This window comes from Emydura macquarii, unplaced genomic scaffold, assembly GCF_026122565.2.
Source record: "Emydura macquarii macquarii isolate MOO-44397 ecotype Brisbane River unplaced genomic scaffold, CSIRO-AGI_Emac_v2 contig_1070, whole genome shotgun sequence".
Lineage (NCBI taxonomy): Eukaryota > Metazoa > Chordata > Testudines > Chelidae > Emydura > Emydura macquarii.
In genome coordinates, this window is record NW_027131207.1 from 1,920,738 (window position 1) to 1,940,031 (window position 19,294).

Consider the following 19,294-nt stretch of genomic DNA (forward strand, 5'->3'; position numbering starts at 1 on the left):
TCTTTTTATCCACATCTTTTAGTATGTTGCCCATTTACGGACATCAACTAAGCCTGGAACTAAATAAGGATTTTTTCCCCTTTTTTCAGAGACTTTTCTTTGATCTTGTCCCCATAACACTGGACTACTTCTTGAATATTAATAATTTATGCACACAACACTGCTGAGGTGGGGAAATATTCTAGTTTTAACAAACAGGAATCTGAGATGCAGAACAATCCAGGGCTGGTTCACACTGACCGCGCAATTCGGCAGCAGTCGATGGGAGTTACGCAAACTACGCAGAGTAGTTTGTGTAACTGACGTCGACTGCTCAGCTTCCCTTCTGCGCGCTGTTCACACTGAGCTACGCTACTTGAGGGAATGGACTTACTCAGTTGACTTCCTGATCGATTGAGCGGGTCTCACTGACCGCTCAATCGATCCTGAAAGATCGATCTGGCGGCGGCGATTTTGCTTCTGTCAGTGTAAACGTAGCCCCAGTGATTTGCCAAAAGTGTCATAGGAAGTTTGTGGCAGAGGCAGGAAAAGAGCTATACAACAACTGCAGTGAATAAGGTAGGGTGGTCTGGACACCTGACCAATTCACTAACTATGGGTCCAACAGACTTTTTCAGCAATGTTAACTCTATCTTAATAAAGACATTATCTCATGGAGCACTTCCCTAGCCATTCACAATCCCACAGACAATCTCCTCCATTTATGACTGCATGATTTCCCTCCAGCAACTAGTGCAATTGCTTACATGGAAAAATGATATTAGGAAAGGATTTAATAATACATGTATTTTAAGTCAGATTTAACAGTAGGAAACGAAGAACTGAAAGATGTGATCTAAAATACCCTTGGAATTTTTAAACATTATGATGACACTTGCCTAACTCAAAAAGTGTTGCAGCCAACATGGGGGAGTTCTACATTAGACCATGTGCGAGCAGATAAAAAGCTTAACTACAAGTGATCATGACTTGATCACATTATTAATATGCAAGCAGATATATATACTTGGTGCTTTAATAGGGCCAATTTCACAAAGCTGAAAACAATTATGAGCCAAATCAACTGGGAGGAAGAATTAGAATTAGAATTAGAATTTGAATTAGAAAAAAAATGTGAATGATAATTGGGAATCATTTAAGAACACCTTACTAGATGCCCGAAAAGCCACAATCCCACACCCTAGAAAAAAGGCTATACTGGTTAAAAAATGACCTGATCTGGAAGTGAAGTGAAGGCAAGGCAGCTGTATAAATACCCCAAAACAAATGGAAGAACAGGGCAGTTGATAGTATAAATCAGAAGTTAAGAAAATTTATAAGGGAAGCCAGCAGGCACAATGAGAAGTCTACGGCCAGCAGAATTAAGGAAAATAAGGAGTTTTTAAAATATATTAGGAATAAAAAAGAATCCTGACAATGGTATTGGTCCTTTACTAGATGGGAAAGGCAGAATTATCAATAGTAACACAGAAAATGCAGACATGTTCAATAAATATTTCTGTTCTTTATTTGGGGGAAAAACAGAGGCTATAGTCTCATCATATGGTGATGATAACACACTTTCCATTCCACTAGTAACTCTGGAGGATGTTAAACAGAAGTTACTAAAGCTAGATATTTTTAAATCAACAGATCGAGATAATTTGCATCCAAAGAATTTTTATAATTCTGGCTGAGGAGCTCCCTGGATCGTTAACATTGCTGTCTTGGAGCACAGGGAAGTTCTAGAAGACTGGAAGAATTATATATTATACAGATAATTATAGGCCTGTCAGTCTGACATTGATCCCGGGCACGATAATGTGGCAGCTGATACAGAAGTTGATTAATAAAGAATTAAGGAGTGTAATGTAATTAATGCAAATAAACATTCTTCTGGCTTCTGGATAATAAAGCCTGTCAAACTAACATGATATATTTTTAATGAGATTACAAGATTGATTGATAAAGGTTATAGTGTTGACATAATATACTTTGACTTGGTACCAAAAGACATTTTGATAAAAAAACTCAGATGATTTAAAACTAACATAAGCACACATTAAATGGATTAAAAAAACAACAACGAGAGTGCTGTAGCCCTTTAAAGACTAACAAATTTAATTTCTGCAGGCATAAGCTTTCGTGGGCTGTAACCCACTTCGTAATTTCCCCTCTGGAAATTAAATGGATTAAAAACTGCCTAACTGATAGGTTATAAAATGTAACTGTAAATGGGGAATCATCACTGAGTGGGTGCATTTTCAGTGGGATGCCACAGGAACTGGTTCTTGGCCCTATGCTATTTAACGTTTTTATCAATGACCTGGAAGAAAACATAAAAACAACACTGATAAAGTTTGCAGATGACACAAAAATTGGGGGGCTGGTAAATAATGAAGAAGACAGGTCACTGATTTGGAACAATCTGGATTGCCTAGTAAACTGACAGAGCAAACAATACGAGTTTTACTATGGCTAAATGTAAATATATACATCTAGGAACAACGCGTGTAGGCCATAATTAAAGGCTGAAAGACTCTATCCTGGGAAGCAGTGACTCTGAAAAAGATCTGAGGGTCATAGTGGATAATCAGTTGAACATAAGCTTCTAGTGTGATGCTGTGGTCAAAGGAGTAGAGAAGTTATTTTCCCTCTGTATTAGGCACCGATGAGACTGCTACTGGAATACTGTGTCCAGTTCTGGTGCCCATAGTTCAAGAAACATATTGATAAATTGGAGAGGGTTCAGAAAAAAGTCACAAGAATAATTAAAGGATTAGAAAACATGCTTTACTATGCTTGACTCAAATAGCTTAATCTATTTAGCCTAATTAAGAGAAGCTAAAGGGGTGACTTGATTACAGTCTGTAACTACCTAGATGGGGAACAAATATTTAATCGTTGGCTCTTCGGCATTGCAGAAAAAGGTATGAGATAATCCAATGACTGGAAGTTGAAGTGAAACAAATTCAGACTGGAAACAAGAATTTTAAACAGTGAGAGTAATTAATCGTTGGAATAATCTACCATGGGTCATCATGAATTCTCCATCACTGACCATTTTTAAATCAAGATTGGATGTTTTGCTGAAATATATACTCTAGGAATTATTTGGGGGAAGTTCTACAGCCGTTGTCACACAGGAGGTCAGACTAGATGATCACAGTGGCCTTGGAATTCTGGCCTTGGAATCTACGAATCAGCCAGCCCCTAATAGACTAGGAGTGAGTGATCCATGGACTTCAGTTTGAGAACCTCTGTATCACACAACCCTGCCTTAATTTTTCCTCCAGTGTGTGACCTGAATGAGGCAGGAAGTCTACAGAAAAAATATTACATAATGATGTAATAAAATATTGAGTCATAATGCATACACACAAAGGGACAGCGTTAAGATAACCTTAACTTTGCCATTAATTTTCTGACATTTAATGCTTTATTTTGCAACCATAATGTTATTTTAATGTGTCGGGGGGAATAAGGTTGGCACACGCTTTCCTAAATTTTCTTTTAAAAAAATGAAAAAACAAAGACATTTCAACATGTTCTTGAGAGCAGTAGAATATATTGTGCTGCATAACATACAGAGTCAATAAAGGCAGAAGAGCCCTGGCTTATTTCATGAACACATTTCTATGTCCTATGGAAAAAGACAGGTCAGCTTTACTTTCTTACACACCTAATTTCACTTATCATACGAACTGAAACTTTCTGAGCTCTTCCTACTTCTAACCTAAATCCAAACCTGCCAAATTTCATCCAGAAAGATTAAAGAACGCAAAAATATGATAAACAAATGAAAATAGCCCCTTAGAATGGAAGTAGGTTGTGCAACTTTAGGTATAGCTGTCGCTACGAGCTACACCTATAGTAAAAATTATACTAGAAACAATCTGCAACAAATGACTAAAGTACTCTTATAAGAGTCGCTCACAATATATGTCAATATTAGAAATCAGGTGAATACATTTAATGTATGGCATATTTTGAGGTAGTGACAGATTGCTTCTTGTGTATTGAAATTCACTGGGGTCAGGGACAGTCTACTATTCTGTTTGTACAATGTCTAACACAATGGGGCCCCAGTCTTGTTTGGTCTATAGGCAGTGATATAATAAACATGATTGTTAATAATAAATAAGTTACTTTTAAAGTTTGCATGTGCAATGTGCATGGAAAGCAGTGCAATTCTGGAAATTCTAGTATGTACAGTGTAGAGTATAGGACTATGCACAAACAACACCTATGCAATTACAATTATTTTAAATTAGCATTCCTGAGAAGACTTTTGTGGATATCATGCCAGTGAAACAGAGGAAAGATCATCTCCAGGATTAACATTCTGCTGTTTCTTTATACCAAATGATACGTTTAGTGAATTCATTTAATTAGATGGGACTGGAGTGAAGTGATAAAAAGTTAATACCAAAGCACTGACTGAACCAAACTGGGAAGTCTACCATTAAAATTCATCATATCAACATGGGGAACACAAAAATCAACTATGACAGCCTCAAAAAAGTTCACTGTCAAAGCTGCCCTTTTCCTCATGTACGAGGCCTGGAGGGGAGTCACCTCCATAAATCATGGAGACGTTCTAGCACACTGCCCCTGACTCTTCAGAGGTCTTTGCTGGAAGATAGGAATAGGATGTAGGGAGGAGAAAATCTGTAGAAAGATGTTACTGAACTTCTCATAAACAGAGAAGAATGATGGAAACGTGGCAAAAATGAAACAAGTAAGATTGCCAGAGCGAGGAACACACCAGCAGCAGAGGTAGCAGGAGCTGAGCAGGAAGATGAATAGAGGGTAGCTAAAACACACAGCAAAGTTCCAAACAAGTAAAGTTCCAAACAAAAATGTCTCAGATGCCATGAAACACCACTAGAAGATACAACTCATGATGGACTGTTTTTTTGTTCTGTTTGCACCTGCCAAGCACAACAGAGTCCTGGTCCATGACTGAGGATGCTAGGTGCAACGGCAATACAAATGAAATAAAAACAATACTCTGACTTTGGGCTATCTTGCAGCACCACCGCTAATCTCTCTGTAAATGTTAATGAAGATATTGAACATACTTAAAAACTCACACCTAATCCATAAAAGCTACAATCCTTTATTTTTCACATGTACTCTAAGCAATGAAACCAAAGCGTATCAGAAAATACAATGAATTTACAAATGGCCCATTGCATTCACATAGCTGTCCTGGTTTGGCTGGGACAATGGCAGGTAACTCCTAGACATTGTCCTGGGACTGTGTAGTAGGCAGGAGACAGCTTTTCTTCAAACTAGTTTATGCAAACCTAGTTTTCCAAAGCGATCCTCAGCTATAAACACAGAGATTTACTATTATCCTTGGTGTCGATACGAAATATGTTTAATTATCTTTATTACCTATTATTAGTTGAATGCTGACAGTGTTCTCAGCCCTCTACAAACATATCCTATACTTTGGATAAAATCTTCCCTGTACTTCCTGCCTTGCCACAATCAGAAACCATCCTCCAGGTGAGTTCTTTCACGTCACTAACTCTATATTGATCCATTATGATCTCTTCTGATTTGTGTTTCATTCTTCTCTTTTCACATCCCTCCATTCTACTGGCTCTCTATTATGGCCAGAGAGCGAGTTGGTGATTATAAGTTTCTCTCCACTATCATGTCATATGTTACAGTGTCTGATCATTAAGGGCAAAATCCTCTTGTCCATTTTTCAAAACAGTATCTATAACAAAAGACTTTTCTTCACTGGGCATTCTGCAGAGACATACACATGTGTTTTACTTTATGCTCCATGAATAGTTCTGACTAGTCTTCACATGACTGGAGCCTAAATTTGCACAAGCTTTTTGCTAGCCCACACGCCCACTTTTTCCAATTACCTTTAGATTCAGATTGCCTCACCTTTGGCACTCTCATGTCAGCTGTAAATATGCACATCTTGCTACATGTTTTTTTCCACTGAATCTTTCAGATACAGTGTGAAAAGGAGTAGTCACATCATCAATCTCCCCAGTATTCCACTGGTTATCTTGGCTGCTTTTTTCTGAAGCAACATTTTCTTACAGCTAATGGACCCAATTTTGATTTTTTCCAGATATGATACTGGGATGCAAATCTCCTGGGTGTGTCTTTATTTTAATAAAACTCTAATTGTTTTTAATGAGGAATATGTGACATGTTTAAACCCACATAAATAGGTTGCTGTACATGTGTTTTTCCCTTAATGAAATTCCATTATGTTTGAAAGCATTTGAATGAAATGCATAGAGGAAACAAGCATTAATTATTTGAAAATTAGAGATTATTATACATTAGCTGTAAGTGTTTTGTGTAATGGCCTGAGTGCATTACTCTAGAAGTTTATTATCAAAAGTTTGAATAACAAAAAGTAGCAAATTAAATGTTTTTCTTCATCTTTATGGCTTGCTGAAAAACTGATGATTAATTAGGTCATAATTAGTTAGCAAGGTCAATGCATAACTGTTTAGTGTTGGGTTATACAAGCATTTCATAAAGTCCAAACACAAAACACATCTCTATAAATCTAATACTTATTTTAACAATGAGAATACACAGGTGAGCCAGACTGTTTTCCAGCTATGCATCTGTCAGTGTTCAGTGAGGCCTAGCAGCCTTGGCATGAGCTGGTACCTGTTCTGCCAGCATCTCAGTGCCTATCCATCTAGTTCTCTAGGTACGCATATGGCCCTCATCGTATCAATTGGCCCTCAATCAAACAGTCATTGAGGGGCGGGGGACTCCTCCAAGTCCTATCTATACCCCAGTTCAAGTCATTTATAATGTCCTTCCCCCAGTTCGTATCATACGAGGGGTTCTCAAACGGACAAAAGAAAGGTCCTTTCCTCAGTCTGAGAGTGAAAGCAAAGAAAGGCAAAGGTGGCCTGGCCCTCAAGCAGTCTTTCTGGATTCAGCTCTGGCCTATCAGTAGGCCTATTGTCTTTTATTAAGGACTATCTCCAGCTCCTCCTCTTGGGGCATCCTGTTTGCAGCTGGTCTGTGCAGCTTCAGGGGCAACGAGGCCCTCAACTGTCTCCCTCTGACTGGCCTGTCTCAGTTGTCAGCTGTCTCTGAGGTAGAGCAGCCCTTCTCCTGATCACCGCCGCTTCCTGTGACAGGTTTTTCCTTTTTAAGCTCTTCTGCCTTCAGGCAGCACAAGGCTTATAGGTGTGCCTCATTAGTGCTGAACAGGCCCAGAAGAGCTTGTTAGTCTCCTCTCCACCAGAGGGAGGGTGAAACCCTTCATCGTCACACATTTCAAAGCCTTACGACTAGATCATCTAGTCCAACCTACAGTATAAAACAGGCCACAGAATTTCATCGTGTGGTGAGCCCAATAACTTGCATTTGAGAAAACATCATTCAGAAAGGCATCCGGTCTTAATTTCAAGACACTGAGAGACCCAACCATCTGTCCACCTGGTTTTGAACTGCCAAAGCATTTCTGAACCGTTTTCAAACAAGACAGGGCAACTGTGCAGCCAATCTTTTCAAATGCGTTTTTTCTAATGACCCACAACGCAGCTGCGGTCAACTCCAGGCTATGTCGCATATCATTGTAGAGTGCCCACTGACTTATTCCGACGGCGGGCTACCAGCTGTCCACCTGGCTGATGATGACACCACTAAATGGCTGGGCACATTGCGCATCTGCTCATATCGAGAGATAGAGAATCTACCATTTCCTTTGGTAGTTTGTTCCAATGGTTAATCCCCTTCACTGGTAAAAATATGTACCTTATTTCTCATTTTAATTTGTCTGCCTTTAACTTCTAGCCACTGGTTCTTGTTATGTCATTCTCCACTGGATTAAAGAGCCTTTTGGTACCTGGTATTTTCTCCCCTGAAATTACTTATACACTATAATCAAGTCACATATTAATCTTCTTTTTGAGAAGCTAAACAGATAGAGTTCTTTAAGTCTCTCACTGTAAAGATTTTTTTCCAGCCACTGAAGCATTTTTGTTTTCTCTTTTCTGCACCTTCTCCAATTTTTCAACATCCCATGCATGCATTTTTGTTCTCATGAGTCTGATTTCCTAAGTGCTCTTATAACAAAAAATGCAGAATCAGAAAGTTAAGGTTTGTGATGCAATGTGAACTCAGCTATCTTGCACCTGATAGCATGTATACGTCTGTGTACTTGCTTTCCCAATCTTAATGTTAAAATAAATGCAAAAGCAAATGTTGATGTATCTCATTTTGTTGTTGTTTCTGTACGACAAAGAGGAACAGTAAAAAGACAATTAGTGGGAGTTCTTGACTAAGGCATCCTTTAGTTGTGTGTAGCCCATATCCTAAACCACTCCAGTAAAGAACTGATTCTACAAGAAACTATTCTAATACACATACAAATAACAATTTGAAATGTGCATATTTTTCAAAACAGATTTTTTTTCCCTTCTGCAATTATGGGTATTAAAAATGGTCAAACATGAAGTTGCTAGCTAGTCACCTATGAACCCTGTGAATCCAAGCATTTCAACTGAAACAACTTAAATTCCCTCCCTCCCCCCCCATACAGACACACAAGTGTATAACTCAAAAAAGGCTGCACAGCCATTTGCTTGAACTTTTCAGAATAATTTACCCTGGGATGAGATCAAGCATGCAAATTTCAACCACAAAGCTCAAGCAATTTGTTTGAGGAAGATATAAGCAACTGAAAAGTGGAGGTGGAGAGGTGAGGTTCGAATGGGAAATAGAAACCTGTTTTAGCCACAGTGGGAGCAGCTTAGGAAAGCTGCAATACATCTCCATTACCAGAAAGAGCGGATGTAGCACACCTAGATATAAAATTGGTATAATATTCCTGGATCTGCTCTTGTTATTGGTATAGCAGTAGAAATAATTTATTGATGCTTTTTCTTTCCACTGGTGTAACTGGATGTGTTAGCATGCATACAAAGTGGGCATCCACATTCCCTTTGCTGAGTTACGCTCAACTAGCCCCTGCAGTGCTGGGCTCTGTGATGCACTTGGAATGCACAGACAGTGCATGGGCTTTCTAAGTCCTACCCCATCTTTTGCACAGCAGAAAGATAGTGGTTCTGCTGCAACAGGATCCTTTGCTTCTGCAAAGGCATCGGGAATAAGGATTTGCCTCTTAAAATCTAAAACTAAGGAAGTGTTGTAAGGGCTACTGTCTGACTCAAAAGTTAGTGAGATTTTGTCTCTCTTTAAAGGAATTCTGAAAGATTATAAAATGAAGCAGAAGCTAAATTATGCACTATATTCCCTAGTTTCTAAAACAGTAATCATCATTACATGGAAGCTACAAGGAAATATTGTTAAATCAACCACAACTAATGTCAGAGCTATACTGTAGGGTTTTTGTCGCATTTTCCTGGCATTTATTATTGAAATTAATTCATAAGACTTGCCACAATATGCTGATAACTGTACTACTTTAAGCTGTTGTTAAGAATTCAGAACATGACAATCAAAACAGCGGCTCCCTTATATGTAACTAGAACATCTATTTGCTTGTTCCACGCAAAATTAAGTAGTAAAAGCAACCAGCAACTGGGAAGACAGCCAAGCAATAAAACTGATTGATTGCCAAAGTACATAAAAATCATATTCCCAGCTTTCAAACATTTTATCAAAAGCAGAAAATTGTCTCTTCAAGGTTACCAAAAACACTGGTTAGATAGGATGGAGAACCTAACGTTAAGCAGATTTAAATCCTGTCTGTAAGGTGCAGCTAATACAATGAGCAGCTAACAGCACACACATCCATAAATTTATCTGCTATTGAAGTTAATTAACAGAATTAATTAAGCAACATTTTCCCCTTTATTCTTAGATTGCATCAAATAAACAGACCTTTGTTAAGGTCATTAACATTTGTAAATGTTAAGGAAAGTATATCGATCATACAGCCCATATTATTTTCTGGACAAAGTGCATCCTTAGACCCTCAGATTTCATTTTACAGTGCTATAGTTTGTTATTGTTACTGCTCTATGATTACACATCAGTTCAGAACCACAAGTTTTATTTTTTGTAGACAGATTAAAATCTAGTTGTGTTTTTGTGTTTCTAAATTATTTGCCTTTCCATTGCATTAAAATTATTGTCTATATACCTCAGAGTTGGCTGCACTGTTGTGCTGAGTATTTCTTGCTCAAAATTAATAAGATCCTGTGTGTAAAAATACAGAGAAGTATAATCAGTTTGGTACATTCACTCAAACTTTACACTAAAAGTTCAGTACTTTCATATTTTAAATGGACATCAGACAACACCAACAGAACAAGCAGCATAATTTAATAAGAAGACTGTGTGTTTGTGCACATAATGCCTTGAAAAAGAAAATATTTTAATTGAAAAAATGAGCTACTCTTTCACCGAGAGGAACCATTGGACCCATACGGAGCAGGTTACAGGATCTCATTCTTAGTCACCAGGCATTCATTCCACATCATTAAGATGTTAAATCTGATGAAATGTATCACCAACCTGTAATGCACCCCACTACCCAATTCCCCCAACTTGATTGTTATATTTGTTTGTGGTCTTTCAGTCAGTTTTCATTCTGTGTGATAGGGTTCAGATTCAAAGCAATTTGAGTTGATTTGGGACACCAACTTCTATGAGACACAGCAGTCACTGGAATCAGGGTGCCTAACTCCCTTAGGTTCCTTTGACAATCCCAGCCATATATGTATCATTGCCTAGTCAGAAAAAAAATGCTGCTGACAATGCCAAAAAGTCAGAGAAACACCTTTCACAAAAGAAGCTACCCATGAGATAAAAGGATGCCTTTGTTTAACCTACAATAAGATCTAGCATTTACATTTACATTACATTTACATTTAATCTTCAAAATCCTTTACAAATATTAACTAATCTAAGTTAATTAAGCTAAACCTCCTACGGGGCTACATTAAATCTAAGTAGCTAATTCAACACGGTGCCAAAATAATCCACCTACCTGAACATTTGGAAGTACTGAACTTATTGTTCTGAGATAGATTGATTCACCTTTGCTAACTGTATATATAAAAAAGAACACCTACACCTACATAAAGCAAATGGACAGTGACTTTCCCACTTCTGAATTGCTGGAATTGCAACAGCCCTTTTGGGTTTAAAACACAGTAATTTATAGTTCAGTTTCCCGTATGGTACTAATTAAAGAAGCTGCAATAGTATCAACAAGTTTCTAGCTGCTAGTCTACGACAGCACCTTTGAGCAATGAGTGGATAATGAGTGATTGCCATGCATGAGCCATACATGTGAGCAAAACAGCATGTTTAAACAAAGCAGCTCTATTCAAGTCTATTCAATTATCTGTACTTAACAGATTTGCATAAGACTAAGATGAGTAGACATATTTTAATCAGGCCGAATGTAGAAAATTAGGTCTCAATTGTGCCATTAAAGCAGATCCTCCACCTTCAGAAATAGCATGTTTTATGGAGATCCTGTATGGTCAAGACAAAGTCACATACCTGGTAGCTGAACTATGTGACTTTATCTTGACCCACAACTACTTCAGATTTGGAACCAATCTATACCTTCAAGTCAGTGGCACAGCTATGGGCAACCGCATGGACCCACAGTATGCCAACATTTTTATGGCTGATCTAGAACAACACTTCGTCAACACTCGTCCCCAAGCACCTCTCCTTTACCTACGCTACATTGATGATATTTTCATCATCTGGACCCACGGGAAAAAGTCCCTTGAAGAATTCCACCGTGATTTCAATAATTTCCACCCCACCGTCAACCTCAGCCTGGACCAGTCTACACAAGAAATCCACTTCCTGGACACTACAATACAAATTAAGGATTGTCACATTAATACCACCCTATACCGAAAAGCTACTGACCACAATACATATCTTCATGCCTCCAGCTTCCACCCTGGACACACTACACGATCCATTGTCTACAGCCAAGCCTTAAGATACAACCGGATTTGCGCCAATGCCTCAGACAGAGACAAACTCCTACAGGATCTCCATAAAACATTCTTAAAACTACAATACCCACCTGGAGAGGTAAAGAAACAAATTGACAGAGCCAGATGGGTACCCAGAAGTCACCTACTACAGGACAGACCCAACAAAGAAAACAACAGAACACCACTGGCCATCACCTACAGCCCCCAACTAAAATCTCTACAACACATCATTATGGATCTACAACCTATCCTAGCAGATGATCCCTCACTAGCTCAAGCTGCGGGAGGCAGACTATACTTGCTTACAGACAGCCCCCCAACCTGAAACAAATACTCACCAGCAACCGTATACCACACAAGAAGAACACTAACTCAGATACATACCTCTGCAACAAACCCTGTTGCCAGCTCTGCCCCACATCGACTCTAGTGACACCATCACAAGTTCTAACCACATCAGCCACACCATAAGGAACTCATTCACCTTCACATCTACTAATGTAATATATGCCATCGTGTGCCAGCAATGTCCCTCTGCCATGTACATTGGCCAAACCGGACTGTCACTATGCAAAAGAATAAATGGACACAAATCAGACATAAAAATTAGAAACATCCATAAACCAGTCGGAGAGCACTTCAATCTCCCAGGACACTCTGTAAATGACTTGCAAGTTGCCATACTTTTACAAAAAAACTTCAAAAACAGACTTCAAAGAGAAACTGCTGAGCTTGAACTGATCTGCAAACTTGACACAATCAAACTGGGTTTAAACATGGACTTGGAATGGCTATCTCATTACAAAAAGTAATTGTCACTGTTCACACATTCTCACCTCCTAATCAATGGTTGTGAATAGGCCTCAACTACTTCACCATTGTTGTTCCTTAAACTTGGATGTGTATATATATACACCTGTCATTTGATTTCTATTCTTGCATCTGACAAAGTGAGTTACAGCCCACGAAAGTTTATGCCTGCAGAAATTAAATTTGTTAGTCTTTAAAGTGCTGCAGGACTCGTTGTTTTTGCTGTATACAGACTAACACGGCTACCCCTCTGAAAAGAACTACAGTATCTCTGATAACACTTTGTGGTCAGTGTTGTCCAATGACGACTTTTCAATGGTAACCTCTCTGTGTTTTTATTCTTTCAACTATCATGATTTTGATACACGGGTAAGTTTGAACAGTGCCTACATCAAGATGAGAGTATACTTGTTGATATATAGAAATGGAAGCAATCGTTTCCAAGTAGAGAAATACCACTCGGCTTTTAGATTATTCCATATTGAGGTCTGAATGAGGTAATGGGACAGAACTAGAAAATACTATTGTTTTTTCTGTATTATAACCTTGCCATAACGTAATGGTCCCAATTCTCTATTGCCTTTCAGCTTCTGCAGAGACTTACACTTATGAAAAGCGACTGCAATATGGATGTCAAAATATTACCATTTTGATCCGATATCATTTCATACCTTCTTTGGAGTGGTGTAAAATCCAAGGCCCAGATCATCTCCTATGGTTAGCAATCATGGGAGGAGACTCTAGTTTTGATGTTGATTATTTCTGAACGCAACCAGCAAAGGGCATTGGTCCATGGTTCTACATACATACATTATACACACAAATTATACACACATTTTTTATAGCTAGCTATAAAATAAGTGGTGAATATTGCTATATAGTTCAAAGGCCCCTCATTCTCTGCGTCTGAATGGTTAAATATGTGGCTCATAATTAAATCCCCTGTCTAGTACAAAATTAAGGGGAAATAAGAGGGTAGTGAGGGGGTGGGGTGGTGTGGGGGAAATTATATGCCTTGTGGCTTAATGCAAAATCAGACCAACATTTCAAATGGAAAATTCAATTTGTTTCTTTACAAGACTATCTGACATCATCACTTGGTTGCCACAATGTCACCAGCAATCATTCATATTCTCTCAATGGTTATGACGCCACTCTGAGGAGTCAGGGGAGAAATCATGTGCAAAATGAATTCAAATGGGAGAAAACAGAAAGTGGTTCTGAATTACATTAGAAAGCTTACCAACATTACTGAATAGATTAAATTAGCGTTTTTCCACAGCACTAGGACTCTGTCACAGAATACTGCTCATGGTACAAGCAGTTCTCTATATTTTATTCAAATTAGCTCAGGGCTTTTCCTTGCTTTGTGGCTTTACTCTAATGGGGAATGATGATATAGTAGCCTGCAATTGTTCAGGTAATATCACTCACAAGAATGCTGAACACCAGCAGAAAATCAAAATGGGCATTGAATAAATAATCTGGTGTCTGCCATGTGAATTGTGTGGCTCCCTCCTGCATGGGGAGACTGATATTTTACTTGTTTAATTTATTTATTTTCCTCTTTTCCCTGTCAGACAACATGCAGTCTCTACAGCTGCAGACTCTTGTGGCTTTTTGGTTTTGGCGGCATTTCATCATGCTCTACAGCATGCAGTATGTCCATAGGCCATGAAAGTGAACTTTTCAGAAACATGCTGACTGAATGTCATAACTAATTCCAGGGCCACAAATTCATGGGCAGTCAATGTAGCAACTATACACGTGGTACTTTTGCAGTTTTTGCAGATAATCATGGGCTGTGCTAGTGCTAACGCCCCAAGTAGCTATGAATGACTACTTCCGTCACTATTATATAATTATTCTGTCCTATCGGAACAGACGCGTGATACTGCAGCCCTGTAGAAACCCTATGTATATCTATATGGAACATCTCTCTCCACTTCTCAGAGCCTTCCTTAAGTCTTAAGTCAGGGGTGTCAAACATCCGGCCCACGGCCGGATATGGCCTGCCAACCTTTTCGGTCCAGCCATTGGCGGCAGCGCGAGTACAACGCCGTGAGGTGTTGCAGCGTCGCACGCTGCCGCCAGAGGGTACAACGCCATGAGATCTCGCAGCGTCGCACGCTGCCACGAGATCTGTGTACTCTGGCGGCAGAACGTGGAGCGCTGTGTGCACGAGACACAGCGCTCCAAAAGTGCCTAGTATTTCGATTTATGGTATGTATGGCCCACTTGACATACATTTAATTCAAATCTGGCCCACTACAGCAAATGAGTTTGACACTCCTGCCCTAAGTCTTCAGGCAACCCTTCCTGCCTTCTTCACATCAGCAATTATCTCAATACCCTCCTTTCCAAAAGTGTTGCCCATTGATTTGTTTTGTTTTTCTCTCCTCTAATTTAGATTATAAATTCTTTACAGGAGGAAATGTAAACTATACAAACTGCTCTGTAATTTACAATGATTATACACAATTTTGTTAACATACAATAAGATATATGTGTATTTTACTGTTCCTTTTGCATGAGGTTCTTCATCTTCTTCTGGAAACCAATCCTTTTGATCAACAGTAGAACACATCACCAGGCTCCCTGTCTCTTCATGACAAAAGTTACCTCACCCTTCAAGAAGAGTGTCACGGGGAGGCTAGCCTCTGTAACTGATGCAGGCTAAGCTCCACTATACCCGATGCCAGAACAGGTTCTCCCAGCTGGGCCAACTAAGGGCTGGGGTTGCACCTGTAGATATAAAGGGTCAGAGACCCACTGAGTTAGAACTGGCTGAGATAGCTGCAGCTGCCACTGCCAGGGAAAGCAGTGAGAGTCTGAGATGTAAAAGGGGAGCTGAGGATCTGTTTGGTTATGTCTGAGAAAGAGACTGTAGGTGAGTTCTTAACAAGCTGGGGTAAAGCCTTGCCTTGTGACACGTGCTGGAGAACATGGGCCCTGTGATCTGCCCCAATCCAAGAGGAGAGTGAGAAGGACTGTTGGTGCCAAGCAGGGTGACCAAACATCCCGATATTAGCAGGACTGTCCTGATATTATAGGCTTTGTCTTACATACACAACTAGACCACAGCCCCCCCACCTCCCCCTCAGGAAAAAAAAGAATCCCAATTTTTCACACCTGATATCTGGTTACCCTAGTGCCAAGGAAAAGAAAGTTGACCCCAGCTAGTCTGCTTAGATGATTATTAGCATTTCTGCAGCACTGTGGATGGTTTTTAACAATACTAAAGAAAACCAAAAGCAATGGGTCTGCTTCTACAAACGTTTACTCATTCAAGTGGTCCTGACTCAATGGTACTGTCACACTGAAGTTCGTGAAGTAGCTCATGTGAGAAAGAGTTTCTGCGCCAAAGTGTTAACAATCTGAAAAACACAAGCAGGCACAGTACTGTAAATATAGGTTATACCCAATGTAGTTATGCATATAGGGCTTGCACTTGTTTCCACTGAAGTCAATAACAAAATTTCCGCTGACTTCAGTGGGAGCAAGAAAAAACAAGACTATAGACTTTAGAAATGATCTGAAGGAGCATATATAAGGAGCTTGATCAGATATTAATGGTGAGACTGTTCCAAGCACTGAGGATGATAAGTTGGAGGAAGGCATAGTCTTAGATGTAGACAAAATGACAAGGGGCCAAAAGACTTGTGTGGAGTGTACACAGCAGGAGGGGTTATAGGCAGAGAAGACTTAACTGAACATATAAAAGAAGAGAGGCAGTGCAGACTCAGTATTAAGTACAGGGAGATGTGATTGGAAAGCTGAGAGAAGGTGATAAACTTGGCAGTTCGGTTTTGGACTGACTGTAATTAAGACAAAAACTAGAAGATTTATGGGACGGATTAAAGAGACTGAGATATCTGTAGATTATGGAAAGGCTGAGCAATAAAATTACCAGAACAATCTGCAGATAAAAACCAAGGAGGTCAGCACTGGTCCCCAAAATCAAATACTTTTGCACACTCTTTCCATCGGCATCAATTGTGGTTGGTTCAGGCCCCCTGGGATGTTATGTAATACAGTATTTGGGTAGAGCAGAAGTAGAGTAGAAAGAAAACAGATACAAACAGAAACAAGACTAAAATATCATTCAGGAAACACAGAAGCCTTAGGAATGAAGAAGCATCCTTTGAATGAAATGGGACACAGCATGAAGAAACTATATCTACCCAAAAATGGGTATTTGCTCTCTGCCTCTGATTTGTTCCCAGCATCAGCTAATTTTCAGCAGGCAGGTTTGCAATAGGCTGTGTGGGGGCAGACAAGACATTCTGCCAGCACATCTTGTCAAACAACAGGGTGAGCCTACATGTCAGGAATCCTATCAATTGGAAGCATGACAAAGAAGTAAGAGGAACTTCACAGACAGCAAAAAATTGAGGTCAAAGGAACTGAACACCACCATAAGGTATTTCCAGAAGTCAGAATTGTAATAGCGGGTGAATAGCTACTATGGGGACAAGAGCAAAAGAAGGGTTCTATTAACAACTAACAATGAGAGGAAAATACAGTATGTTATTGAATAGAACGTTGTTTCCTATAGGAAAGTGCCACAAGTGAGCCATCAGTCTGCAGTGCATGGTTTCATCAAAAGAAAGAGTCAACACTGACTGCAATTCCTTCAGTAGGGCAGAGCAGAAGTACATTTGAGCTAGGGAGAGAAGCTTTTGTGACTTAAAATGTAGTGACATGCAATCTGTGATGCCTTTTTGGAGATCTCAAGTACCAAATGGTTCTAGGAGCTGAAAGTTCAGAATTAGATATGGCAAATTTTTGCAAAAGAAACTATTTTTTTCACCAAAAAATGCAGATTTGGGTTGATTGAAACAATTAGTTAATTCATGCTGAATTGGCCAAATTGTCAGGGGGAAAAAAGCCCCCAAAATTCCCCAAAAGGCAAAATGTTTCATTTCAACATTTTCAGAATGAAATATTGTGACTTTTTAATTTGAATTTTACTTCAATTTTACAGGTAATAAACCTCTAATTAAATACAACATTTTGATTTTTTTGGTTTGCTGAAGAATTTGAAAAATGTTCATTTCAGGTCGATCTATTTTACTTTTTTTTGGTTCAGCTACTGAACTGAAAAATTGGTTATTTGTACAGCTGTAGTTCAGAATAGGAAGTCACAACATGAACTGATGGTCAGGCAAAAGCAGCTGGAGAAAGTCGCACAAGTAAAATGTTATGTGACTGTGCTACTCAACTACATAATGCAGGAGCTATAAACAACAGATACAGAACAGACTAAGTTCAGTCACGGTAAAAAAGACATAAGAATAATGCAGCAACTTTAAAATAAATGACTGGAGTTGCCTTTGATTGCAATGGAGATACTGTGCATTTGCAGTAACTACTGTAAGTCATTTCTGCATAGCAGTAATATTTGCCAGGAGCTCTGCAAAGCATAATCAGTGTTTCTGGGAAGATGTGGTGGGAAAAGGATGAAAAACATGCAGCACTTAGCTCCATTTAGCTGCTGTTCTCCAAAGCCTTAGGGAAATAAAAAGGGAGCTAAGCAAAACTTGGGCATGAATAGCCCCATTGTGAAACTTGGAGCAAACCCCTTTTCTTGATGCTGTCAAAGGAGGGAAGGAGTATTTTGTTTGCAATAAAGGGCTAATATCATCACTGACTCCCATATCTTTTGTCACTGTGATCTACCTGGTGCTAACTCTTCTACATCCTAGAGGGATAAGAGGCGTGAGGTGATATCTTTTATTGGACCAACTTCTGTTGGTGAGAGAGAGAATCTTTTGAGCTACACAGAATACATCTATACTGCAATTAAAAACCCAGCTGACTCAAGCTCGCAGGGTTCAGGCTAAGGGGCTGTTTAATTGCAGAGTAGACATTCAGGCTCGGGCTCCAGCCCGAGCTCTGGGACCTTCCTCCCTCGCAGGGTCCTGAGAGCAGTAATTTGTGCAGAATGGCTGGGGGCATAATTTAAATTGCTGCGCCAGGAGTCATACATAAACAAATGTGTGGACTACCCAGACAATCACTATGCTCTCAAATGAACTCACATAGGAAAAATGATAAAAGACAAAAATCTCCTGTGGCTATAGCTGATCACTCTATCAGTCCCCATCCTCAAAGGAAACCTGCTTAGCGCCATCAAAAGATGAGCCTGGGAGCCTAAATTCCTAACTTTGCTAGACACTAAAAATCATGGTCTTAATAAAGACACTGGATTTATGGCTTATTACAACGATCTGTAACAACCCACTAACCCCCATTTTTGTCCTATGACTGCAGGGGTGTTAACGGGCCACTTCACCTTGAATGGTCCCTTAGAATATACATTAACTACTTATGTTAAACTACCTGTTCAATCTTGTATTTAGCTGTGATACGCTCAATACCTTTCCCAGACTTGAAGAAGAGCTCTGTGTAGCTCAAAAGCTTGTCTCTCTCACCAACAGAATTTGGTCCAATAAAAGATATTACCTCACTCACCCCGTCTCTCTCACGTTCTGGGACTGACACAGCCACAACAACAATGCATATTCTACGTCCTGTTATATAAAATGTTGGAC

The 19,294-nt window shown here is 39.4% G+C and overlaps 1 protein-coding gene across 3 annotated transcripts in view; it reads right to left on the bottom strand.

Moving 5' to 3' along the window:
• The window catches only part of ZBED1 (zinc finger BED-type containing 1), a 229,456-nt gene that overhangs the window by 102,362 nt on the left and 107,800 nt on the right, over positions 1-19,294 (bottom strand). For 2 of the 3 annotated variants that reach the window (XR_010919271.1, XM_067545725.1), the window contains one exon: positions 16,000-16,114. The exons of the other annotated variant lie outside the window; for it this stretch is intronic. Coding sequence is in view for 1 of the 2 variants with exons in the window: in XM_067545725.1 (XP_067401826.1) it covers positions 16,076-16,114 (39 nt within the window). In the remaining variant the exon portion in view is untranslated. Of the gene's footprint in view, positions 1-15,999; positions 16,115-19,294 lie in introns of those variants that run through there. 3 annotated transcript variants of the gene reach the window in all.